At 38.3% G+C, this 21,734-nt stretch overlaps 2 protein-coding genes across 2 annotated transcripts; both read left to right on the forward strand.

Annotated features, from left to right (window-relative positions):
• On the forward strand, positions 1,537-20,870 carry LOC109948564 (7-deoxyloganetin glucosyltransferase-like). The gene is made up of 3 exons (XM_020562073.1): positions 1,537-2,554; positions 2,642-3,502; positions 20,702-20,870. The coding sequence occupies exons 1-3, from the start codon at positions 2,026-2,028 to the stop codon at positions 20,767-20,769; spliced, it is 1,458 nt and encodes a 485-aa protein (XP_020417662.1). The 5' UTR covers positions 1,537-2,025; the 3' UTR covers positions 20,770-20,870.
• Positions 16,224-18,340, forward strand: LOC109948565 (7-deoxyloganetin glucosyltransferase-like). Its single transcript, XM_020562074.1, has 2 exons — positions 16,224-17,174; positions 17,262-18,340. Exons 1-2 carry the CDS (start codon positions 16,646-16,648, stop codon positions 18,188-18,190), a joined length of 1,458 nt encoding a protein of 485 aa, XP_020417663.1. The 5' UTR covers positions 16,224-16,645; the 3' UTR covers positions 18,191-18,340.

Genomic DNA, 21,734 nt, shown 5'->3' on the forward strand with positions numbered 1-21,734 from the left:
TGATCCCTTGGGTCTGAACCTAATCAATAATTCATGGGCTGATCTTTTGAATCCCATCTTGTCAGTTTCCTCTTTGGGCCTTTCTTTGGGCTGAAGCTTTGTTTTCAACATTCTTGGTGTGAAGCCCAATCTGTCTGGATCCTATTTTGTTTTTCTCAAGTTTTCGGGCTGGGCAGGCAATTTCATCATGGGCTTGTCTCTTGATTTTGGGTGTGCCGAATTTTGGGCCCAAACAACTATATTATGCATGATATTATTATTTGATTATTATTGATATTGGGTGTTTAAGTGTTGTTAATTATCATCATATTATTTTATTCATATTGACATGATCATATGTTATCGGTGATGGCTGGAATTCTTGGGTTGATAAAGAAAGTAAGAAAAAGGGGGTAATGGGAAGGATCTTTTGTGTAGTTGAGTCTAACTCTTGGCAGGTACCAGGTCTCAAGGATCCCGCAGTGCACATGGTTTTCATTGGGTGATTCGGGACTAGCGACAGAGAGTTAGACAAGATGACTAACGAAATGGGAATTATGAGAAGATTGAAATGGGTGTTTGTTCATATAAATGGGCATTTGGGGCCAAGTGGTATAAGCATGGTATGGGACGTGCAGGTCTGCTTGTGCAGTCATATGAATTAACAGGAGTAGATGAAGAGCATTCATTCATGCATTATTATTAATAATGTGATATTTAGCTGTGTGATTACATGTCACTTAATTTAGTTAAATCAATCTACTGTGGTGAGGTCTCATGTCCCTACTGAGTGGTGGTTTCTCATCCCTCACCCTGTTTAATTTTTCAGATGAATTAGTGGGCATGACAAGGACTAAATCAGTTGAGGCTGAACTAGATGAGAGTGATAGAGCTTTATTTTTTTTAATTGTAAAGTTTTAAGATTTTGGGAGCTATTTTTATAAGAAAAGTTTATTTTATGTTTCGGCTTCTTTTTATTCTATTTTACCTTTTATTTTCTCATGCACTGGGCACGGGGTTTCCACTGACCCACGGGTCCGGGGCGTGACAAGGGTTAATCGTTTTATTCGTTCTTGGACTTAGACCCGGTTTGCATTTGAGTACCTCAATTTCCAAAATCGTTCTCATATTCCTTTAACTTCACTTTTGTTAGGACAAATGGTCCAGCCATTAATTTTGTTAACTTTTTCTGTTAAATGCAGGGGCAAAATGGTATTTTTATATTAAAACCAAAAGAATAAATAAATAATCACATCTTTAAAATAACAATAAAATCAAATCAAATAAAAAACCAACCAAAAAAAAATCGAGTTTGGGAAGAGTAGAAATCGGGATAGAGGGGGAGAGAGAGAGTTTAATTTTAATTTTTTATTCATATTTTAATCAATTTAATACAAAATGAGGAGAACTACCCCCCCTCTTCTTCTCTTTTTATTCACTACATGCCATGTAAAGAGAAGAACTAAATGAGGTTAGGTTATTAAAATTGGGTGAGCTAGGATTCTATTTTTTTTGGCTGGAAAAAAGAAGCCACCTGGGTTGCCAAACTAAAGGTACATCCGTGGGTAAGCTAGGATTTTATTTTTTTTTGGCTTGAAAAAAGAAGCCACCTGGGCTATAGCCCAGGTTTGCCAAACTAAAGGAAGGTCTGTGGGTGGGCTAGGATTTTATTTTTTTGGCTGGAAAAAAGAAGTAGGTTTGCCAAACTAAAGATCCGTCTCTGTTTCCACTTCAACCCATTTACAATCAAACTATTTTATGACTAAAACACTTCACATTAATGATAATTTTATTAAACTAAAACACAGTTTTATGAGTCTACTTATGGAGAAAAACTTAGTTGCAATGAGATAACACTATTTTGCTATCCTTATTTCATAAAAGTCTTTCTCCTACTTATGACTATGGTTGCAGCCTGCAATATTCTTAAAATAATAAAAAAATAAAAAAAATAAAAAAAGTAGCTATTCTGAAGGACATTACCTCACTTTTGCTGTATAAATACTCTGCATTTGCAAGCACTGCAATGCACACACAAAAGCTAAGATGGATTCCAGAGAAGTAGCAACTAAGCCACACGCTGTTTGCATTCCATTCCCTTATCAAAGCCATATAAAGGCAATGCTTAAATTTGCAAAGCTCCTCCACCACAGAGGTTTTCATATAACCTTTGTTAACACAGAGTTCAATCACAAGCGCTTTCTTAAATCTCAAGGACCCAATTCCCTTGTTGGCTTGCCTGATTTTCAATTCGATGCCTTCCCGGATAGCCTTCCGGATTCAGATGAAGATGCCACACCAGATGCCACCTTGCTTTGTGAATCCATCAGAAAAAAAAAATTCTTGGCTCCCTTTCATGCCCTCCTTGCAAAACTCAACAATGATGCCATATCAACATCCCACAATCCTCCTGTGACTTGCATAGTTTCAGATGGTTTCATGTCCGCGTTCACAATCACAGCTGCTGAAGAAATCGGAGTCCCTATAGCGCTGTTCTACACTATAGCTGCCTGCAGCTTCATGGGATTTAAACAACTTCGCGCTGTGGTCGAAAAAGGACTTTTTCCACTCAAAGGTGAATAACTACGAATTAAAAGCAATTGTTGTTTCTAAACATGCAAATGAAATGTTTCTTCAATTGAATTTCATTTGTCTATTGCAGATGAGAGCTGTTTCAAAAATGGCTATCTGGACACCGTAATAGATTGGATCCCAGGAATGAGAGATATCCGTTTAAGGGATCTCCCGACCTTCGCGCGAAACACAAATCTGGATGACACCGGATTTAACTTCATCATGGAAGAAACCGAAAGAGCTCATGAAGCTTCAGCAGTTGTTCTTCATACTTTTCATGCCTTGGAGACAGATGTTTTGGAAGCTCTCTCATCTATGCTTCCCCATGTGTACACCGTTGGCCCTCTTCAATTGCATCTCAATCAGATACCAGAGCACCCTTTGAAAATGGGATACAGTCCATGGAAAGAAGAAACTGAATGCCTCGAGTGGCTAAACACCAAGGCACCAAACTCAGTTGTCTATGTGAATTTCGGCAGTGTAGCAGTCGTGACACCAGAACAGCTTGTGGAGTTTGGGTGGGGACTTGCAAATAGCAAGCTTCCATTCTTTTGGGTAATTAGACCTGATCTAGTTGTTGGAGAATCAGCTATTTTGCCGCCTGAGTTTGTGGCTGAAACTAAGGAAAGAAGTCTAATAGCTGGGTGGTGCCCACAAGAGCAAGTCCTCAACCACCCCTCAGTTGGAGGATTTTTAATGCACAGCGGTTGGAATTCAACAGTTGAGAGCCTTACTGCAGGAGTTCCTATGCTCTGTTGGCCATTCTTCGGGGACCAGCAAATGGACTGTCGCTATACTTGCAATGAATGGGGAATTGGCATGGAGATTAGTGATGATGCGAAGAGGGAAGAGGTAGAGAAGCTTATCAAAGAGTTAATGGAGGGAGAGAAGGGTAAGAAGATGAAAAATAAGGTCATGGAGTGGAAGAAACTTGCAGAAGAAGCTACTGGTCCACATGGTTCTTCATCCACAAACTTAGACAATTTAGTGAATCAAGTGCTATTGAGAAAAAGTTAAGATGTTTCCATAAGAATATTGATGTTATTAATTATCATTTCCATTGCCATTGTCTCAAATAATCAACTATCTGGCAATATATATGTACTACTGGTCTGTAACCATGATGCGTACTATATCTAGAATTTTATTCTGATTAAGGTTTCACTACGCTTCAGGCCTTTAACTCTAAAATCTTATTGGAGAATCGGCTAATATTTAATTATTTTTTATACGTATTTCCTTTTTACTGTGTTCTATACATATTTAATTGGATTACTACTCTCGAGGAAGATTATCCTTAAGTATTATATTCAACAAATTACTATTCATGTGTCAGTTGTTTTACATTTATTGTATTAAATCAATACTCACCAATTCTTTAAGGTGTGAGATAATTAGTCACAAATAATGGTGACTAGTAACCAAAGTCATTGACCACCCATTCAAATGTCACCAAAACTATTGTGTTGCTATACAAATATGACTAATGCTTTCTATTTTGTCGCCGGATCAAGGCCGTGAAGTTCCGGGTTAAACCGTGAGTTTCTGAAGCCGATTCTGACCACTTGCCGTCCGAATTGGACTTGGGTGTTTGAATAAAATGTTCCACTCGTCGAGTAGAACCTGTAGCCGGGAGGGGTGGCTTGTAGTTTGGAGATTTTCCGGTGAAGCTTTATCGCTTTGGACACCCGCGCGTGTGGCGGTACGTGGGCACTATAGCAGAGGGTCATTATTGTCCCAATGCGATCTCCTGGTTGTCACGAGTACGTAGGAATTCGCGGATCTCAATTCGGATGTCGTTTGACTATCGAACGGATTTTCGCATAGTGTGCGTTATCCGGGTTCGATAGGTTCTGACCGTTGGATCATTTCCCAATTAAATTATGTTGTTCTAGGTATTCCTAGGATCGTGTAGGACTTCGCAGATCGTGAATCGGAGCCCGGATGTTCCAATTCAATAACTTAAAGTTTGAGTTTTATATTAACCGTCTGATCGTGCGATCGTAAGCGATCTAACCGTCTGTTTCAGACCAAACTTGCGAGACGGGTATCTTAGACCTTGTGGAACCTTTAGGAACTTACGGATTGTAAAACGGAGGTCGTGGGTCCCGTGGACCCGGTTGACCTGAATTGGGAAGTTTGACCGCCGGTTGACCGAGTGTCTCCCGAAGTTGTTCCATCGTCCAAATTGAGTAGTTGGACCTTAGAATGTCTCATTCCTAGTACACTTACTAGAAACCTGGGAAATTAGGATATTTAATTCAAAGTACTCGTTCGAAACGCTTCGTATTAATCTTGTGTACGTATTCTGAATTAGGTACTTCGACCACGCATACGCAGCAGGCGGGACCCTCTCAGGGTCAAGCAGCGTGGGACTACTTGTGAGTGAACTTTGTTTTCAAATCTTATACATGTTTTTATTGATGAAAGATTTATGCATAATGTTTTTAATAATTTATTGAATATATTATATTCATGGGTTGAATTTGATGTTTGTATAGCGCTTTGTCAATATATTGTGGGTTTGGCATTGTTGGGTATTGAAAGCATATTTTATATGGATTTTGGGAAATATTATGCATGATGTTTTAAACGGTATTTTGGATATATTATTTATGAAATTGTTGAAAGTGATATTTTTATGAGGCATTGAAAATATATTTTGGGTTTTGACATATTTGAGTATCTTGAGTATGAATATATGGATTTTGAGGATTTCTATATATATTTGGCTATGTGTGAGGTACTTGGGTTGTTGAGATGAGATTGTGGAAAGTGGTGAGTATAGAATGTCAGTTTGGTGTGCTATAAGCACTACCCTATGTACCTCCCCTGATTTGGAACTTGGATATGGAGACTTGAGATACTTGGAATTGTCGGAACCCGGGGCATCCTTGACGGGATGTTGCTGTAGACCCTTGATTGGGTAGTCTGCGCTCGTAGGACTGATCACAGACGTATGAGTTTTGAGGTTATCGACGGTACGTGCTGGCTGAGAGTTGGTCCCCCAGTTGGACGGCTCGTTCCCTAGTCACATAGTGGATTGAGGACTTTTCATGAGGACTCTGCCAGGGTGACTAGTCAAACAATCCCCCGGTTGGATTGTTTCCCCGGTACAACTAGGTGATGGTCATATTTATAATATATATATCTCTTATATGATATATTTATATATATATCTATTCATTCATTTTTGTTTCTCGGTGTGGATACTTCCTTGCCGGTCGTACCAATGGGTACGCTTTCGAGAGTTTAGTTGTGAGATTTATAAGTTTTGGATGGTGGGTTTTGTAAAGCGTTCTTTATGGATTTCGAACTTCGTATCTGGTATTGATTTGTTTTGATATATATATTATATATATATATATATATTTGAGTATGATGGTTTTGAGATGCATGGGATTTCTTGCATGGTTTTCTAAACGGTGGGGTTATATTACGTTGGTTTACACTGAACTGAATTTATTTTTGTCCACTCACAATTTTCTATTTTGCGCCCCCCAGCCAGTAGTTGACTGAGCTCCGCAGCAGAGCCGGATCATGAGCTTCCGAGCCTTGAGTCTTCGTAGGACTCTTTCTTCATGTTTTTCCCTTTGAACTCTGTCTTATTGAAATTGAAGTTCTTAGCCATGCTCTGTTATCGCCCCTGTTAGGGTTTGATTTGTGAGGCCGGAGGCCATTTGGTTGTAAACTGTTTATTCGCTTTAAAGCATGCTGCTGGTTGGGATTATTCTATGTTTATGCAGGTTGAATTTTTGTTGGGTTTGTTCAATTCACAGGGGAGACTTTGCCAAAATTTTGGTAGAGAGTATGGGTTTTTAGTAAGTGGACCCGGCATCGGGATGATGTCGGAACAAAGACGAGATTCGCCCTTGTTTCCGGGAATTACGTATATAATACAACTTCAATATTTATATGTATATTATTTCATTAAATATTTATATATACATATGTTCTTTTGAATAAAAGGGGTTAAATTATATATTTGTCCATTATTTCTTGAGATGCCATTAGATGGTTATTGGATGCTTTCTATACATATATATTAATAACATGGATTAAGAGTTTAGACGTGGCATCCTTACATTGTTTTCTTGGAGAGAAAGACTATTTCTCTCTTATCTTAATTAGGATGCCGGATGTGGCTTTTTCCATTAAATTAGTTGATGCATTACCATCGCTAACTTACGCACGTTGTTAATAACGTGTTGTCATAGTATATTTTTATTATAGTGGTCACAGCCTTTGGAAATAAATCTCCTAGCGTTGACACATAGCAACTTATAAAATAGAGTGGCAACCAAGTTATCTTTTCGTATAAATAAGATAATGTCCTTTGTTATTATCCTCTCCATTGTTACGCCATCTCACCACCAATAAATAGAAGTTTTAATGGAAGGAAGAGATATCAGGCAAAGGGTAAAGAGAGAGAGAGAGAGAGAGAGATGATGATGATGAAATTCTTAGAAGAGATATAGGATTTAGCTTGTATTTTCTTAACTTGGAGAGAGATGATGATGAAATTCTTAGAAGAGATATAGGACTTAGCTTGTATTTTCTTAACTTGGAGAAATGCTTTGGAATCGAGGTAGGAGTTTCTTGGTGACCTTTTATAAAGATTGATCAAATTAAATTTCGTGAGCATTATATCATGCATGATATTATTATTCGATTATTATTGATATTGGGTGTTTAAGTGTTGTTAATTATCATATTATTTTATTAATATTGACATGATCATATGTTATCGGTGATGGCTAGAATTCTTGGGTTGATAAAGAAAGTATGGAAAAGGGGGTAATGGGAAGGATCTTTTGTGTAGTTGAGTCTAACTCTTGATAAGTACCAGGTCTCAGGGATCCCGCAGCGCATATGGTTTTTATTGGGTGATTCAGGACTGGCGACAGGGAGTTAGACAAGATGACTAACGAAAGGGGAATTATGGGATGATTGAAATGGGTGTTAGTTCATACAAATGGGCATTCGGGACCAAGTGGTATAAGCATGGTATGGGACGTGCAAATCTGCTTGTCCAGTTATATGAATTAACAGGAGTAGATGAAGAGCATTCATTCATGCATTATTATTAATAATGTGATATTTGGCTGTGTGATTGCATGTCACTTAATTTAGATATATCAATCTACTGCGGTAAGGTCTCATGTCCCTACTGAGCGGTGGTTGTTCATTCCTCACCCTGTTTAATTTTTCAGATGAATTAGTAGGCAAGACAAAGACTAAACCAGTTGAGGCTAAATTAGATGAGAGTGATAGAGCTTTATTTTTTTAATTTTAAAGTTGTAAGATTTTGGGAGCTATTTTTATAAGAAAAGTTTATTTTATGTTTCAACTTCCTGTTATTCTATTTTACTTTTTATTTTCTCATGCACTGGGCACGAGGTTTCCACTAACCCCCAGGTCCGAGGCGTGACAGAATGGTATAAGAGCTTTAGGGATTAAATACCCTTGGGAACTGTGGTATAGTATTACCACAAAGTAAATTTGAATTGGTGAAGTAAGTTAGTGACCTAACTTTTCAGGAGCATATTTCTTTTTATGATTAAGTGTAGTTTACGGAATAATTGTTTAGTATTGTTTTATATATGTTGGTTTAATTTGGTAGAAATATTTGGTAAAGGTTCAATTGTTAAGATAGCTAGAGTAGATGGGAAACGTGACAATGATAAGAATGGTAGCATGAGGGTAATACTAACCATTCAGGATATGGCCTTTGCAATACGTGAAACAAATCAACAAAACCAAGAACCCCATCAAGAGATTCAAGGTTGTCAAACAATGAGTGTTAAAGGAGAAAGATAAATGAACAAAGAGTTCTAGGAAATCTGAAAGTGGCTATTGCTTCTACCTATTTGGGAGGAGCAAGGAGACTAGAATAACTCACTCAAGGACATGTGTATGCTATTGGACAAGTGACAAAGCAAAATGAACCTACTATGGTAGAAGGTACATTTCTAGTTTACAACTCATGGGCTAAGATATTGTTTGACCCCGGTGCTACAAATTCATTCATCTCTATTTCGTTTGCGTTTATTCTTGGATTAGAATATGAATTTATGAAATCTTCATTAATGGTTGGATCTCCATTGGGTAAATGTGTCGAAGTTAATAAGGTGTGTAGATCTTGCATAATAGAGATATCATATCATAAACTTGTTGTTGACCTAATGATATTGGAATTAATGGAGTATGATGTAATATTAGGGATGGACTTGACCCAATTTAAAGCTATTTTTTATTGTGGTAGAAAGATGGTGACTATGACTCTTAGCGAGGGAAAACATGTAGTTTCTATGGAAGTAGGAATACTCACATCAATCTTGGATAATGGAAATTGTAATTATTTGAGATTGATTGCTTACATGGTCACTGAGGATCTAAGTAATACCAAGCTTGAGCTTATCCAAATAGTGAAAGATTTCGGTGATGTTTTCCCAGAAGAATTATATGGAATCCCCCTAGAAATGGAGTTTTTCTATAGATATTTATCCTGGCATGTCGCCTATATCTATACCTCCACATTGAATGGCACCAATAGAGTTGAAGGAACTCAAAACACAACTTCAAGAACTTGAAAGTAAAGGTTTTATTCGTCCTAGTACCTTACCATGGAGGTTTTTTCTCCATTCTTTGTGAAGAAAAGTGATGGAAGTTGTAACACCCCGACCTCAAATTTAACCCTTATTTAAGTATTTAATTATTTAAGGGCATTTTGGTCATATTTTTAACCGGAGAGAGTTTGGGGCAGTGACTATGTCACATCTCGGGATCAACTCCGTCGTAGCACGATATTGTCCGCTTTGGGCCCCCCCTCTCTGGCCCTCACGGTTTTGTTTCTGGGAGCTCACGAGCAACTTCCCAGTGGGTCACCCATCCTGGGATTGCTCTGGCCCCAACTCGCTTAACTTTGAAGTTCTTACGACTTCGAAGCCAGTGAGCTCCCAAAAGGCCTCGTGCTAGATGGATGCGGGTGTGCATATATAAGGCACATCGCCCCCTCTCCGTTGGTTGATGTGGGATCTTACAATCCACCCCCCTCAAGGGCCCGACGTCCTCGTCGGCACACTCACACCACACGGCAGAGTGGCTCTGATACCAAATTGTCACATCCCGGAATCAACTCCGTCGTAGCACGATATTGTCCGCTTTGGGCCCCCCCTCTCTGGCCCTCACGGTTTTGTTTCTGGGAGCTCACGAGCAACTTCCCATTGGATCACCCATCCTGGGATTGCTCTGGCCCCCAACTCACTTAACTTCGAAGTTCCTACGACTCCGAAGCCAGTGAACTCCCAAAAGGCCTCGTGCTAGATGGATGCGGGTGTGCACATATAAGGCACATCGCCCCCTCTCCGTTGGTTGATGTGGGATCTTACAGACTAGTATTTTTGGATAGGTCGTACTGAGACGAGTTCATAGACATGTAGTGGGCTCGAATCGGAGTTGTAACGAGAGAGATATGGTCAAAAGAAGCCCAGTGGCACAATCGTAAATATTTCGAAATAGGATTTTTTTTATAAAAACTCAGATTTTCTCTCTCTCTCTCTCTCTCTCTCTCTCTCTCTCTCTCTCTCTCTCTCTCTCCCGCGGGTCTCTCTCTCCTCTCTCACGCGCGCGACGGCAGCTGGCCACGTTTTGGCCGGCCGTGCTCTCCTCCGACCACCAATGACGACGGGACCGGTACCAAAATGACCGGGCCGTCGTCCTCTCGAGCTGCTCTAGCTGATGGTTGGGTAGGATTAGATCGATTCTTAGCGTAGACAATTCGATTTTCGAATTGAAATTCGGCCGGTTTTGGGATCGTGATTCCGGCCACTTCCGGTCAGTTTTTGGGGTAGGTCCAAGAACAAAAGTGGCTCCAAATAGGGTGTTATACCTAGGGTAGGAGTTTGGAGCCGTCGTTTTGAGATTTTCCGGCGAAGCGTTATCGCTTTGGGCACCCACGGGCTGCCGGAGCGTGCGGCGGCGCGTGGGCACTGTAGAAAAAGTAGCATGTGTTCCGATGAGATCCTTAGGTTGTCACGAGTGCGTAGGATTTCGCGGATCTCAATTCGGACGTCGTTTGACTATCGAACGGATATTCGCATATTGCGCGTTATCCAGGTGCGATAGGTTGGGGCCGTTGGATGGACCCAAATTTAATATATGTTGATCTAGGTATTTCTAGGATCGTGTAGGAATTCACGGATTGTGAATCGGAGCCCCGAATGTTCCGAAAAATAATTTTAAAGTTTTTATTTTATATTAACCGTCAGATCGTGCGATCGTGAGCGATCCGACCGTCCGATCTGAATCAAACTTGCAGGACAAGAGTCCTATACCTGGTAGAACCCATAGGGACTCTCGGATCGGAAATTGGAGGTCGTGGGTTCCGCAGGTCCTTTTGACCAGGGTTATAGTAGTTTGACCCTTGGTTGACCGTGAGTCTCCCGGAGTAATCTCACCTTTCTAGGGGAGATTATCGGGTACTAGATTATTGTGGAGGGTTACACAATATTAGAATTAATTTATATATTTATAATTATAATATGTTTGTACAAGAGTACAAAAGAGTCTAGACTGTCAGTTTGGAGTGCTATACGCACTACTTTAGGTACCTTCCCGAATTTTGGATTCACTACAAGCACCACCAAGTGAAAGTTAGGTCTCACATGGCGTAGGTTATCCGGCGTTGAGACAGGCCCCATACGTGGCGTTGGTTGTACCGGCATATGGGGAGATATTGTGATATTGTGTTGAGGTCGCACGTGGCGTAGGTTATCCGGCGTGTCGACAGACCCCATACGTGGCGTTGGTTGTACCGGCGTATGGGGAGATTTTTGATATGATATTGAGGTCCCGCGTGGCGTAGGTTAACCGGCGTTGGGACATGCCCCATACGTGGCGTTGGTTGTACCGGCGTATGGGGAGAGATGTGATATGATGTGCAGGTCTCGCGTGACGTAGGTTATCCGGCGTTGTGACAGATCCCATACGTGGCGTTGGTTGTACCGGCGTATGGGGAGATATTATGATAGTATGGCATGGTCGCACGTGGCGTAGGTTATCCGGCGTGTTGACAGGCCCCATACGTGGCGTTGGTTGTACTGGCGTATGGGGAGATATTATATGAAATACAAAGAAATGAAATAAGGTATCGCCCAAGTGTGGAATTGGGTTTTATGGAAGAACTACGTGTGGCTTGATCCCTCAAGGAGGGTACGTAGGCAGCCTAAGGTTATTAGCTGCAGCCGCAGACTAAATATTAGTCATAATTGGTATTTGAATTGTTTGGTAGTTGGTTAAGAATTATTGGAAGGCCGAAGGCCATTTGTGCGAATTGCATGAAATTATATTGTGCATGCTGCCAGTTGGGAATATTAAATGTGTTTCCATGCAGGTATAAATTTTGGGAAATGTCCAATTTATAGGGGAGACTCTGCCGAATTTTCGGCAGGAAGTCTCGATTTTTAGTATTTGGGCCTGATATCGGGAGGATGTCGGGAATTTCAAAGGGTTCGCCTCGAGTTCTGAAAAATTCGGGGCGGGTCCTTTCAGAAGTCTTAGGATGTGTTTTGTTGCAAGCTAACAAAGTAGTTGCATACGACTTTTTTCAATTGAAATGACATGAAAAGAATTATCTAACACATGATCTAGAATTGGCAACCATTGTTCACACACTGAAGATATGGAGATATTATTTGTATGGGGAACGTTTTGAACTCTTTTTGGATCATAAGAGTTTGAAGTATTTATTGACTTAGAAGGAGTTGAATTTAAGACAAAAGCGATGGATGGAATACCTGGAAGATTATGATTTTGACTTACATTATCTTCCAGGAAAGGCTAATGTGGTAACAGATGCTTTAAGTCAAAATCCTCAAGGAATTGTAGCAAGTTTGTATGATCAAAGGTGGAAGATGGTGGAGTCTCTTTACGATTTTGACCTATATATAGGTGCGCATGAGGATTGTGCATATCTATGTAATTTGGTAACTCACCCCACTTTGATTGGAAGAATAATTGAGGCACAGGATTTGGATTCTATGTCTGAAGACATTCGAACTAAGATTACAACTAGAAAGACACAGGAAGGATGGAGTATCCTCACAAGCAGTGGATTAAGATATTTGAATAAGTTTTATGTACCAAATATTTCTGATATAAGAAATGAAGTTCTCAGAGAAAGTCATCATTCACCTATACAATTCATTCTAGAGGGACAAAGATGTATCGTGATTTTAGACGTAATTTTTGGTGGAGTAGTATGAAGGGAGGTGTAGAAATATTTGCAGCAAAATGTCTAACATGTTAGCTGGTGAAAACTGAATATCAGAAACCGTCAAGTCCATTACAGCCATTACCAGTAGTAGAATGGAAATGAGATCATATAACAATGAATTTTGTTACAGGTTTACCTAAATATCCAAAAGGACGTGATGCAATATGGATTATGGTGGATCGTTTGACCAAATCTGCACATTTCATACAGTCAAATCAATGGATTCCACTAAAAATCTTGGAAAGCTTTACGTTAGAGATATAGTAAGATTACATGGAATTCCTATTTTGATTGTATCGGATAGAGATTCCAAGTTTACTTCTAAAATTTGGGGAAGCTTACAGAAAGTGTTAGGTACGCAACTAAATTTGGTACCGCCTTTTATCCCCAAACTTATGGACAATTGGAGAGAACTATTCAAATTTTAGAGGACTTGTTGAGAGCATGTATTCTAGATTTGGAGGGAAGTAGTTGGGAAGATCATTTAGTGGTAGTAGAGTTTGCCTACAACAACTATCAGTCTAGCATTCAGATACCACCTTATGAAGCTTTATATTGAAGACCTTGTCAATCACCTGTGTGTTGGACTGAAGTAGGAGAAACTGTATTGCTAGGACCTGGTTTGGTACAAGAGACAACTGAAGGGATTAAAGTTATCAAGCAACGTCTTTTAACTACTCAAAGTTGACAAAAGAACTATGTAGACCGAAGAAGGAAAACATTAAGTATTGACGTGGGTGATTATGTATTTCTTAAACTCTCACTACTAAGTGGAGTAAAAAAAGGTTTGGGAAGACTGGAAAATTATCACCAAAGTTTGTTGGACCATTTGAAATCTTAGAAAGGATGGGTGAAGTAGCTTATAAGTCAGCATTACCACCTCAACTGTTGAATGTACCTGATGTTTTCCTTGTTTCTATGCTTCGAAAGTATGAGCCTGATCCAACCCATTTTCTAGATTGAGGAGAGCTCAATTTAGATGAGGAACTGTCATTTGAAGAAAGACCGACTCAGATTTTGGATTCTAAGGAACAAGTGTGACGTACGAAAATAATATCATTGGTCAAAATTCTTTGGGTACATGGGAATACATTGAAAGCTACATGGGAATTAGAAACTAAAATGTGTAAGAAGTACCCATAAATTTTTCCCTTATTCCAGTTTTTCTTTTTAAATTTCGAGGACGAAATTTCTTTAAGGAGAGTAGATTGTGAGAGTCTGTTTCTTAAATGTTCATTAAAGAAAAATAAATGTTATTATATATTCTTAAGTAATTATCTTGCTAAGAAGGAAATGTATATTTATAATTGTTTTACGTTTATAATACCATTTCAATAGTTATGTGTATATTATTTCATTAAATATTTATATATACATATGTTCTTTTGAATAAAAAGGGTTAAATTATATATTTGTTCATTATTTCTTGGGATGCCATTAGATGGTTATTGGGTGCTTTATATACATATATATTAATAACATGGATTAACAGTTTAGACCTGGCATCCTTACATTGTTTTCTTGGAGAGAATGACTGTTTCTCTCTTATCTTAATTTGGATGCTGGATGTGGTTTTTTCCATTAAATTAGTTGATGCATTACCATGCATTTGGACAGCTCATGCTTACAATTTGGTGAATAAGTCTATCTTAGCTTGAGGTGGAGTTTATAATTTCAATAGGTGTCACAGCCTTTGGAAATAAATCTCCTGGCGTTGACACATATATAGCAACTTATAAAAAAGAGTGGCGACCAAGTTATCTTTTTGTATAGATAAGATAATGGGCTTTGTTATTATCCTCTCCACTGTTACCGCCATCTCACCACCTATAAATAGGAGTGTTAATGAAAGGAACATATATCATGCAACATGAGAGAGAGAGAGAGATATGATGATGATGATGAAATCCTTGGAAGAGATTAGGACTTAACTTGTATTTTCTTAACATAGAGATATGTTTTGGAATCGAGATAGGAGTTTTTTGGTGACCTTTTACAAAGATTGATCTAATTAAATTTTGTGAGCACTATATTATGCATGATATTATTATTTGATTATTATTGATATTGGGTGTTTAAGTGTTGTTAATTATCATCATATTATTTTATTCATATTGACATGATCATATGTTATCGGTGATGGCTGGAATTCTTGGGTTGATAAAGAAAGTAAGAAAAAGGGGGTAATGGGAAGGATCTTTTGTGTAGTTGAGTCTAACTCTTGGCAGGTACCAGGTCTCAAGGATCTCGCAGTGCACATGGTTTTCATTGGGTGATTCGGGACTAGCGACAGAGAGTTAGACAAGATGACTAACGAAATGGGAATTATGAGAAGATTGAAATGGGTGTTTGTTCATATAAATGGGCATTTGGGGCCAAGTGGTATAAGCATGGTATGGGACGTGCAGGTCTGCTTGTGCAGTCATATGAATTAACAGGAGTAGATGAAGAGCATTCATTCATGCATTATTATTAATAATGTGATATTTAGCTGTGTGATTACATGTCACTTAATTTAGTTAAATCAATCTACTGTGGTGAGGTCTCATGTCCCTACTGAGTGGTGGTTTCTCATCCCTCACCCTGTTTAATTTTTCAGATGAATTAGTGGGCATGACAAGGACTAAATCAGTTGAGGCTGAACTAGATGAGAGTGATAGAGCTTTATTTTTTTTAATTGTAAAGTTTTAAGATTTTGGGAGCTATTTTTATAAGAAAAGTTTATTTTATGTTTCGGCTTCTTTTTATTCTATTTTACCTTTTATTTTCTCATGCACTGGGCACGGGGTTTCCACTGACCCACGGGTCCGGGGCGTGACAAGGGTTAATCGTTTTATTCGTTCTTGGACTTAGACCTGGTTTGCATTTGAGTACCTCAATTTCCAAAATCGTTCTCATATTCCTTTAACTTCACTTTTGTTAGGACAAATGGTCCAGCCATTAATTTTGTTAACTTTTTCTGTTAAATGCAGGGGCAAAATGGTATTTTTATATTAAAACCAAAAGAATAAATAAATAATCACATCTTTAAAATAACAATAAAATCAAATCAAATAAAAAACCAACCAAAAAAAAATCGAGTTTGGGAAGAGTAGAAATCGGGATAGAGGGGGAGAGAGAGAGTTTAATTTTAATTTTTTATTCATATTTTAATCAATTTAATACAAAATGAGGAGAACTACCCCCCCTCTTCTTCTCTTTTTATTCACTACATGCCATGTAAAGAGAAGAACTAAATGAGGTTAGGTTATTAAAATTGGGTGAGCTAGGATTCTATTTTTTTTGGCTGGAAAAAAGAAGCCACCTGGGTTGCCAAACTAAAGGTACATCCGTGGGTAAGCTAGGATTTTATTTTTTTTTGGCTTGAAAAAAGAAGCCACCTGGGCTATAGCCCAGGTTTGCCAAACTAAAGGAAGGTCTGTGGGTGGGCTAGGATTTTATTTTTTTGGCTGGAAAAAAGAAGTAGGTTTGCCAAACTAAAGATCCGTCTCTGTTTCCACTTCAACCCATTTACAATCAAACTATTTTATGACTAAAACACTTCACATTAATGATAATTTTATTAAACTAAAACACAGTTTTATGAGTCTACTTATGGAGAAAAACTTAGTTGCAATGAGATAACACTATTTTGCTATCCTTATTTCATAAAAGTCTTTCTCCTACTTATGACTATGGTTGCAGCCTGCAATATTCTTAAAATAATAAAAAAATAAAAAAAATAAAAAAAGTAGCTATTCTGAAGGACATTACCTCACTTTTGCTGTATAAATACTCTGCATTTGCAAGCACTGCAATGCACACACAAAAGCTAAGATGGATTCCAGAGAAGTAGCAACTAAGCCACACGCTGTTTGCATTCCATTCCCTTATCAAAGCCATATAAAGGCAATGCTTAAATTTGCAAAGCTCCTCCACCACAGAGGTTTTCATATAACCTTTGTTAACACAGAGTTCAATCACAAGCGCTTTCTTAAATCTCAAGGACCCAATTCCCTTGTTGGCTTGCCTGATTTTCAATTCGATGCCTTCCCGGATAGCCTTCCGGATTCAGATGAAGATGCCACACCAGATGCCACCTTGCTTTGTGAATCCATCAGAAAAAAAAAATTCTTGGCTCCCTTTCATGCCCTCCTTGCAAAACTCAACAATGATGCCATATCAACATCCCACAATCCTCCTGTGACTTGCATAGTTTCAGATGGTTTCATGTCCGCGTTCACAATCACAGCTGCTGAAGAAATCGGAGTCCCTATAGCGCTGTTCTACACTATAGCTGCCTGCAGCTTCATGGGATTTAAACAACTTCGCGCTGTGGTCGAAAAAGGACTTTTTCCACTCAAAGGTGAATAACTACGAATTAAAAGCAATTGTTGTTTCTAAACATGCAAATGAAATGTTTCTTCAATTGAATTTCATTTGTCTATTGCAGATGAGAGCTGTTTCAAAAATGGCTATCTGGACACCGTAATAGATTGGATCCCAGGAATGAGAGATATCCGTTTAAGGGATCTCCCGACCTTCGCGCGAAACACAAATCTGGATGACACCGGATTTAACTTCATCATGGAAGAAACCGAAAGAGCTCATGAAGCTTCAGCAGTTGTTCTTCATACTTTTCATGCCTTGGAGACAGATGTTTTGGAAGCTCTCTCATCTATGCTTCCCCATGTGTACACCGTTGGCCCTCTTCAATTGCATCTCAATCAGATACCAGAGCACCCTTTGAAAATGGGATACAGTCCATGGAAAGAAGAAACTGAATGCCTCGAGTGGCTAAACACCAAGGCACCAAACTCAGTTGTCTATGTGAATTTCGGCAGTGTAGCAGTCGTGACACCAGAACAGCTTGTGGAGTTTGGGTGGGGACTTGCAAATAGCAAGCTTCCATTCTTTTGGGTAATTAGACCTGATCTAGTTGTTGGAGAATCAGCTATTTTGCCGCCTGAGTTTGTGGCTGAAACTAAGGAAAGAAGTCTAATAGCTGGGTGGTGCCCACAAGAGCAAGTCCTCAACCACCCCTCAGTTGGAGGATTTTTAATGCACAGCGGTTGGAATTCAACAGTTGAGAGCCTTACTGCAGGAGTTCCTATGCTCTGTTGGCCATTCTTCGGGGACCAGCAAATGGACTGTCGCTATACTTGCAATGAATGGGGAATTGGCATGGAGATTAGTGATGATGCGAAGAGGGAAGAGGTAGAGAAGCTTATCAAAGAGTTAATGGAGGGAGAGAAGGGTAAGAAGATGAAAAATAAGGTCATGGAGTGGAAGAAACTTGCAGAAGAAGCTACTGGTCCACATGGTTCTTCATCCACAAACTTAGACAATTTAGTGAATCAAGTGCTATTGAGAAAAAGTTAAGATGTTTCCATAAGAATATTGATGTTATTAATTATCATTTCCATTGCCATTGTCTCAAATAATCAACTATCTGGCAATATATATGTACTACTGGTCTGTAACCATGATGCGTACTATATCTAGAATTTTATTCTAATTAAGGTTTTACTACGCTTCAGGCCTTCAACTCTAAAGTCTTTATCATTTTTCAGGCAATTGTGCACTAACCATGATGCATTATATTAATAATATTTTAAATCAATAGATTAAAAATATAAAGCTATACCTTTTTCCACAAATACCCCCGAGCTTAACGGGTTAACGGGTATTCGTGAATTGACACGACACGACACGATAGCTTAACGGGTGACTAACGGATCAATACGATATCAACATGACACCATAACCCATGCCTGAATACTGAATTTTTCGTGCGAATTCATGTCGTATTAATGGATCGTGCACAATATTGTCTCCTCTAAACTTAGATACTTTAGTCGATTTAAGAAAAAACTAGATGTTATCCATAACCATATCTCTATTATCACTGTTGATATCTCTATTATTACTCCATATAGCGTCCTTATTCGTGTATGATGTCATACGGAGCCTAATAACATGTTTTCTTGTTTTGTTCTAAAAAAGTTTTTTGAAAGAAGTAGAGACCAGTAAATGAAATTAAAAAAAATTAAACCTCCAATAAATATGGCCATGGAAACATGGTCTAACGCTAAATATAAAATAAAATAAGGGCAACTAAACTTGCCATGGCCACAGACATAGTGGCTTAATAGTAAGTAAATAAAATTAACTTTGGATAAACTGTGGTGAGGGAGTTGGAATAGTACACATTGAAAAGTATCTCAGTTTTGCTTTATAAATAATCTGCATTTGCAAGCACTGCAATGCACACACAAAATCTCAGATGGATTCCACAGAAGTAGCTACTAAGCCACATGCTGTTTGCATTCCATTCCCTGCTCAAAGCCATATAAAGGCAATGCTTAAATTTGCAAAGCTCCTCCACCATAGAGGTTTTCATATAACCTTTGTTAACACACAGTTCAATCACAAGCGCTTTCTTAAAACTCTAGGATCCAATTCCCTCGATGGCTTGCCTGATTTTCAATTTGAAGCCATCCCGGATAGCCTTCCAGATTCAAATGAAGACACCACACAAGATGTCGTTAAAAAAATAAAGTTAGACCATTTTCAACAAAGAAATTATGTGGAAGTTTCTTTAAAACCTTGTATAATTATGTTGGAGATATTGACCTGATGATAAAGCATAATCTCTCATTAATACTTGAATGCTTAATCTGAAAGAAAGAAAAGAAAAGAAACAAGAAAACACAGACAAGGTTAAAGAAAAGACAAAATCCAAAAGCTTACTTTGTTTCCTCGTCTTTCCAAATCCAAATCCAAATCCAAACGCCACTCAAATCAGTTAGGAAGTTTCTGATTGTTTATTTCATTTCATACTAGATACAAAGATAACAACAGCTTGAGTAAAAAAGAACAAAATTGATATTTTAAATTAGATGCTCCATTTCAAACCATAGACACTCCTCTAACGTGAGCTTGATGATTAGGGACAAAACCACATGAATGTTATTTCACCATAATGTTCGTTTTAGTCATTGTACACAACTCACAACACTTTCACACAAAAAATTATTATTGTACCAACATCACTTTTAATAAAAAGTTGTCAAAAGACAAACTGCTTTCTTTCACAACTGATTTCTCTCACAGCAAATCTGACTGTAATTATTTTCACATCACAACAATGCCAAACTAGCTTCGTTTTAGATCCTTATTTCAATTCCTACTTGGTTTAGGATTCCTATTTTAATCTTATTTCCTACCCACTATAAATAAGGCTTTTAGGAAGTCACATTATTATTTGTGGCTAGAGAGTGTCTATGAGTGTGGTTACGAACCAAATTACAAGTGAGTGTGAGGAATTGGTAACAATTCACTATAGAAATACAAGAGAAAAAATAATTTCAAACACTCCGAAGTTTTCTTTCTACTAACTAGCCAGGTGATGTTGAGGGATTAAGCCTTCTTCAATTATACACCAAGCGAAGAAGAACCATTGCTAAATGGAACAAGGAAATTACATAATATTACAAATGAACTAAGCTCTAGTGATCTCCATGTGCCCAAAAATCAAACCCGATCCAATGCATCTTCGTGGTTTAATGAATATGGCGCTTTGCTTGAAAAAGGACTTGCACACTCAAATATCTTTTATATGCAAAGAGCTTTCATTGAGGGATTACTTAAATAAGTTATTTGGGGGAATAAGGCCATGGAGTGGAAAACAATTTGAATCTTTATTCTGATTGCTTGATATAACGTTTAATTGGTTTAATTGTGAAAAATACTGTATACCCACTAAAATATCATTTACTTGTTTGTTTGTTCTGGGCATTAAATTCTGTTGGGTATCTTTGTTTTTAACGTAGGCTTTCCCTTCAATTTATTTGATTCCTACAAGGAAAACTTTTGCAGAAGAAGCTACTGGTCCACATGGTTCTTCATCCACAAACTTAGACAATTTAGTGAAGCAAGTGCTATTGAGAAAAAGTTAAGATGTTTCCATAAGAATATTGATGTTATTAATTATCATTTCCATTGCCATTGTCTCAAATAATCAACTATCTGGCAATATATATGTACTACTGGTCTGTAACCATGATGCATACCATATCTAGAATTTTATTCTGATTAAGGTTTCACTACGCTTCAGGCCTTCAACTCTAAAATCTTATTGGAGAATCGGTTAATATTTAATTATTTTTTTATACGTATTTCCTTTTTACTGTGTTCTATACATATTTAATTTGATTACTACTCTCAAGGAAGATTATCCTTAAGTCTTATATTCAACAAATTACTATTCATGTGTCAGTTGGTTTACATTTATTATATTAAATCAATACTCACCAATTCTTTAAAGTGTGAGATAATTAGTCACAAATAATGGTGACTAGTAACCAAAGTCATTGACCACCATTCAAATGTCACCAAAACTGTTTTGTTGCTATAAAAATGTGACTAATGCTTTCTATTTTGTCGCCGGATCAAGGCCGTGAAGTTCTGGGTTAAACCGTGAGTTTTTGACGCCGATTCCGACCACTTGCCGTCCGAATTGGACTTGGGTGTAGTTGAATAAAATATTCCACTCGTCGAGTAGAACCTGTAGCCGGGAGGGTGGCTTGTAGTTTGGAGATTTTCCGGTGAAGCTTTATCGCTTTGGACACCTGCGCATGTGACGGCGCGTGGGCACTGTAGCATAGGGGCATTATTATCCCAATGTGATCTCCTGGTTGTCATGAGTACGTAGGAATTTGCGGATCTCAATTCGGATGTCGTTCGACTATCGAACGGATTTTCGCATAGTGTGCGTTATCCGGGTTCGATAGGTTCTGACCGTTGGATCATTTCCCAATTAAATTATGTTGTTCTAGGTATTCCTAGGATCGTGTAGGACTTCACAGATCATGAATCGGAGCTCGGATGTTCCAATTCAATAACTTAAAGTTTGCGTTTTATA

This window comes from Prunus persica, chromosome G4 (assembly GCF_000346465.2).
Source record: "Prunus persica cultivar Lovell chromosome G4, Prunus_persica_NCBIv2, whole genome shotgun sequence".
Taxonomy (NCBI): Eukaryota; Viridiplantae; Streptophyta; class Magnoliopsida; order Rosales; family Rosaceae; genus Prunus; species Prunus persica.

Coding starts and splice junctions, on each gene's coding strand:
- LOC109948564 (XM_020562073.1), top strand. CDS start 2,026: ATGGATTCCAGAGAAGTAGCAACTAAGCCACACGCTGTTTGCATTCCA. Junction 2,555..2,641: donor AGGACTTTTTCCACTCAAAG/GTGAATAACTAC, acceptor TGTCTATTGCAG/ATGAGAGCTGTTTCAAAAAT. Junction 3,503..20,701: donor ACTTGCAGAAGAAGCTACTG/GTCCACATGGTT, acceptor AAGAAGCTACTG/GTCCACATGGTTCTTCATCC.
- LOC109948565 (XM_020562074.1), top strand. CDS start 16,646: ATGGATTCCAGAGAAGTAGCAACTAAGCCACACGCTGTTTGCATTCCA. Junction 17,175..17,261: donor AGGACTTTTTCCACTCAAAG/GTGAATAACTAC, acceptor TGTCTATTGCAG/ATGAGAGCTGTTTCAAAAAT.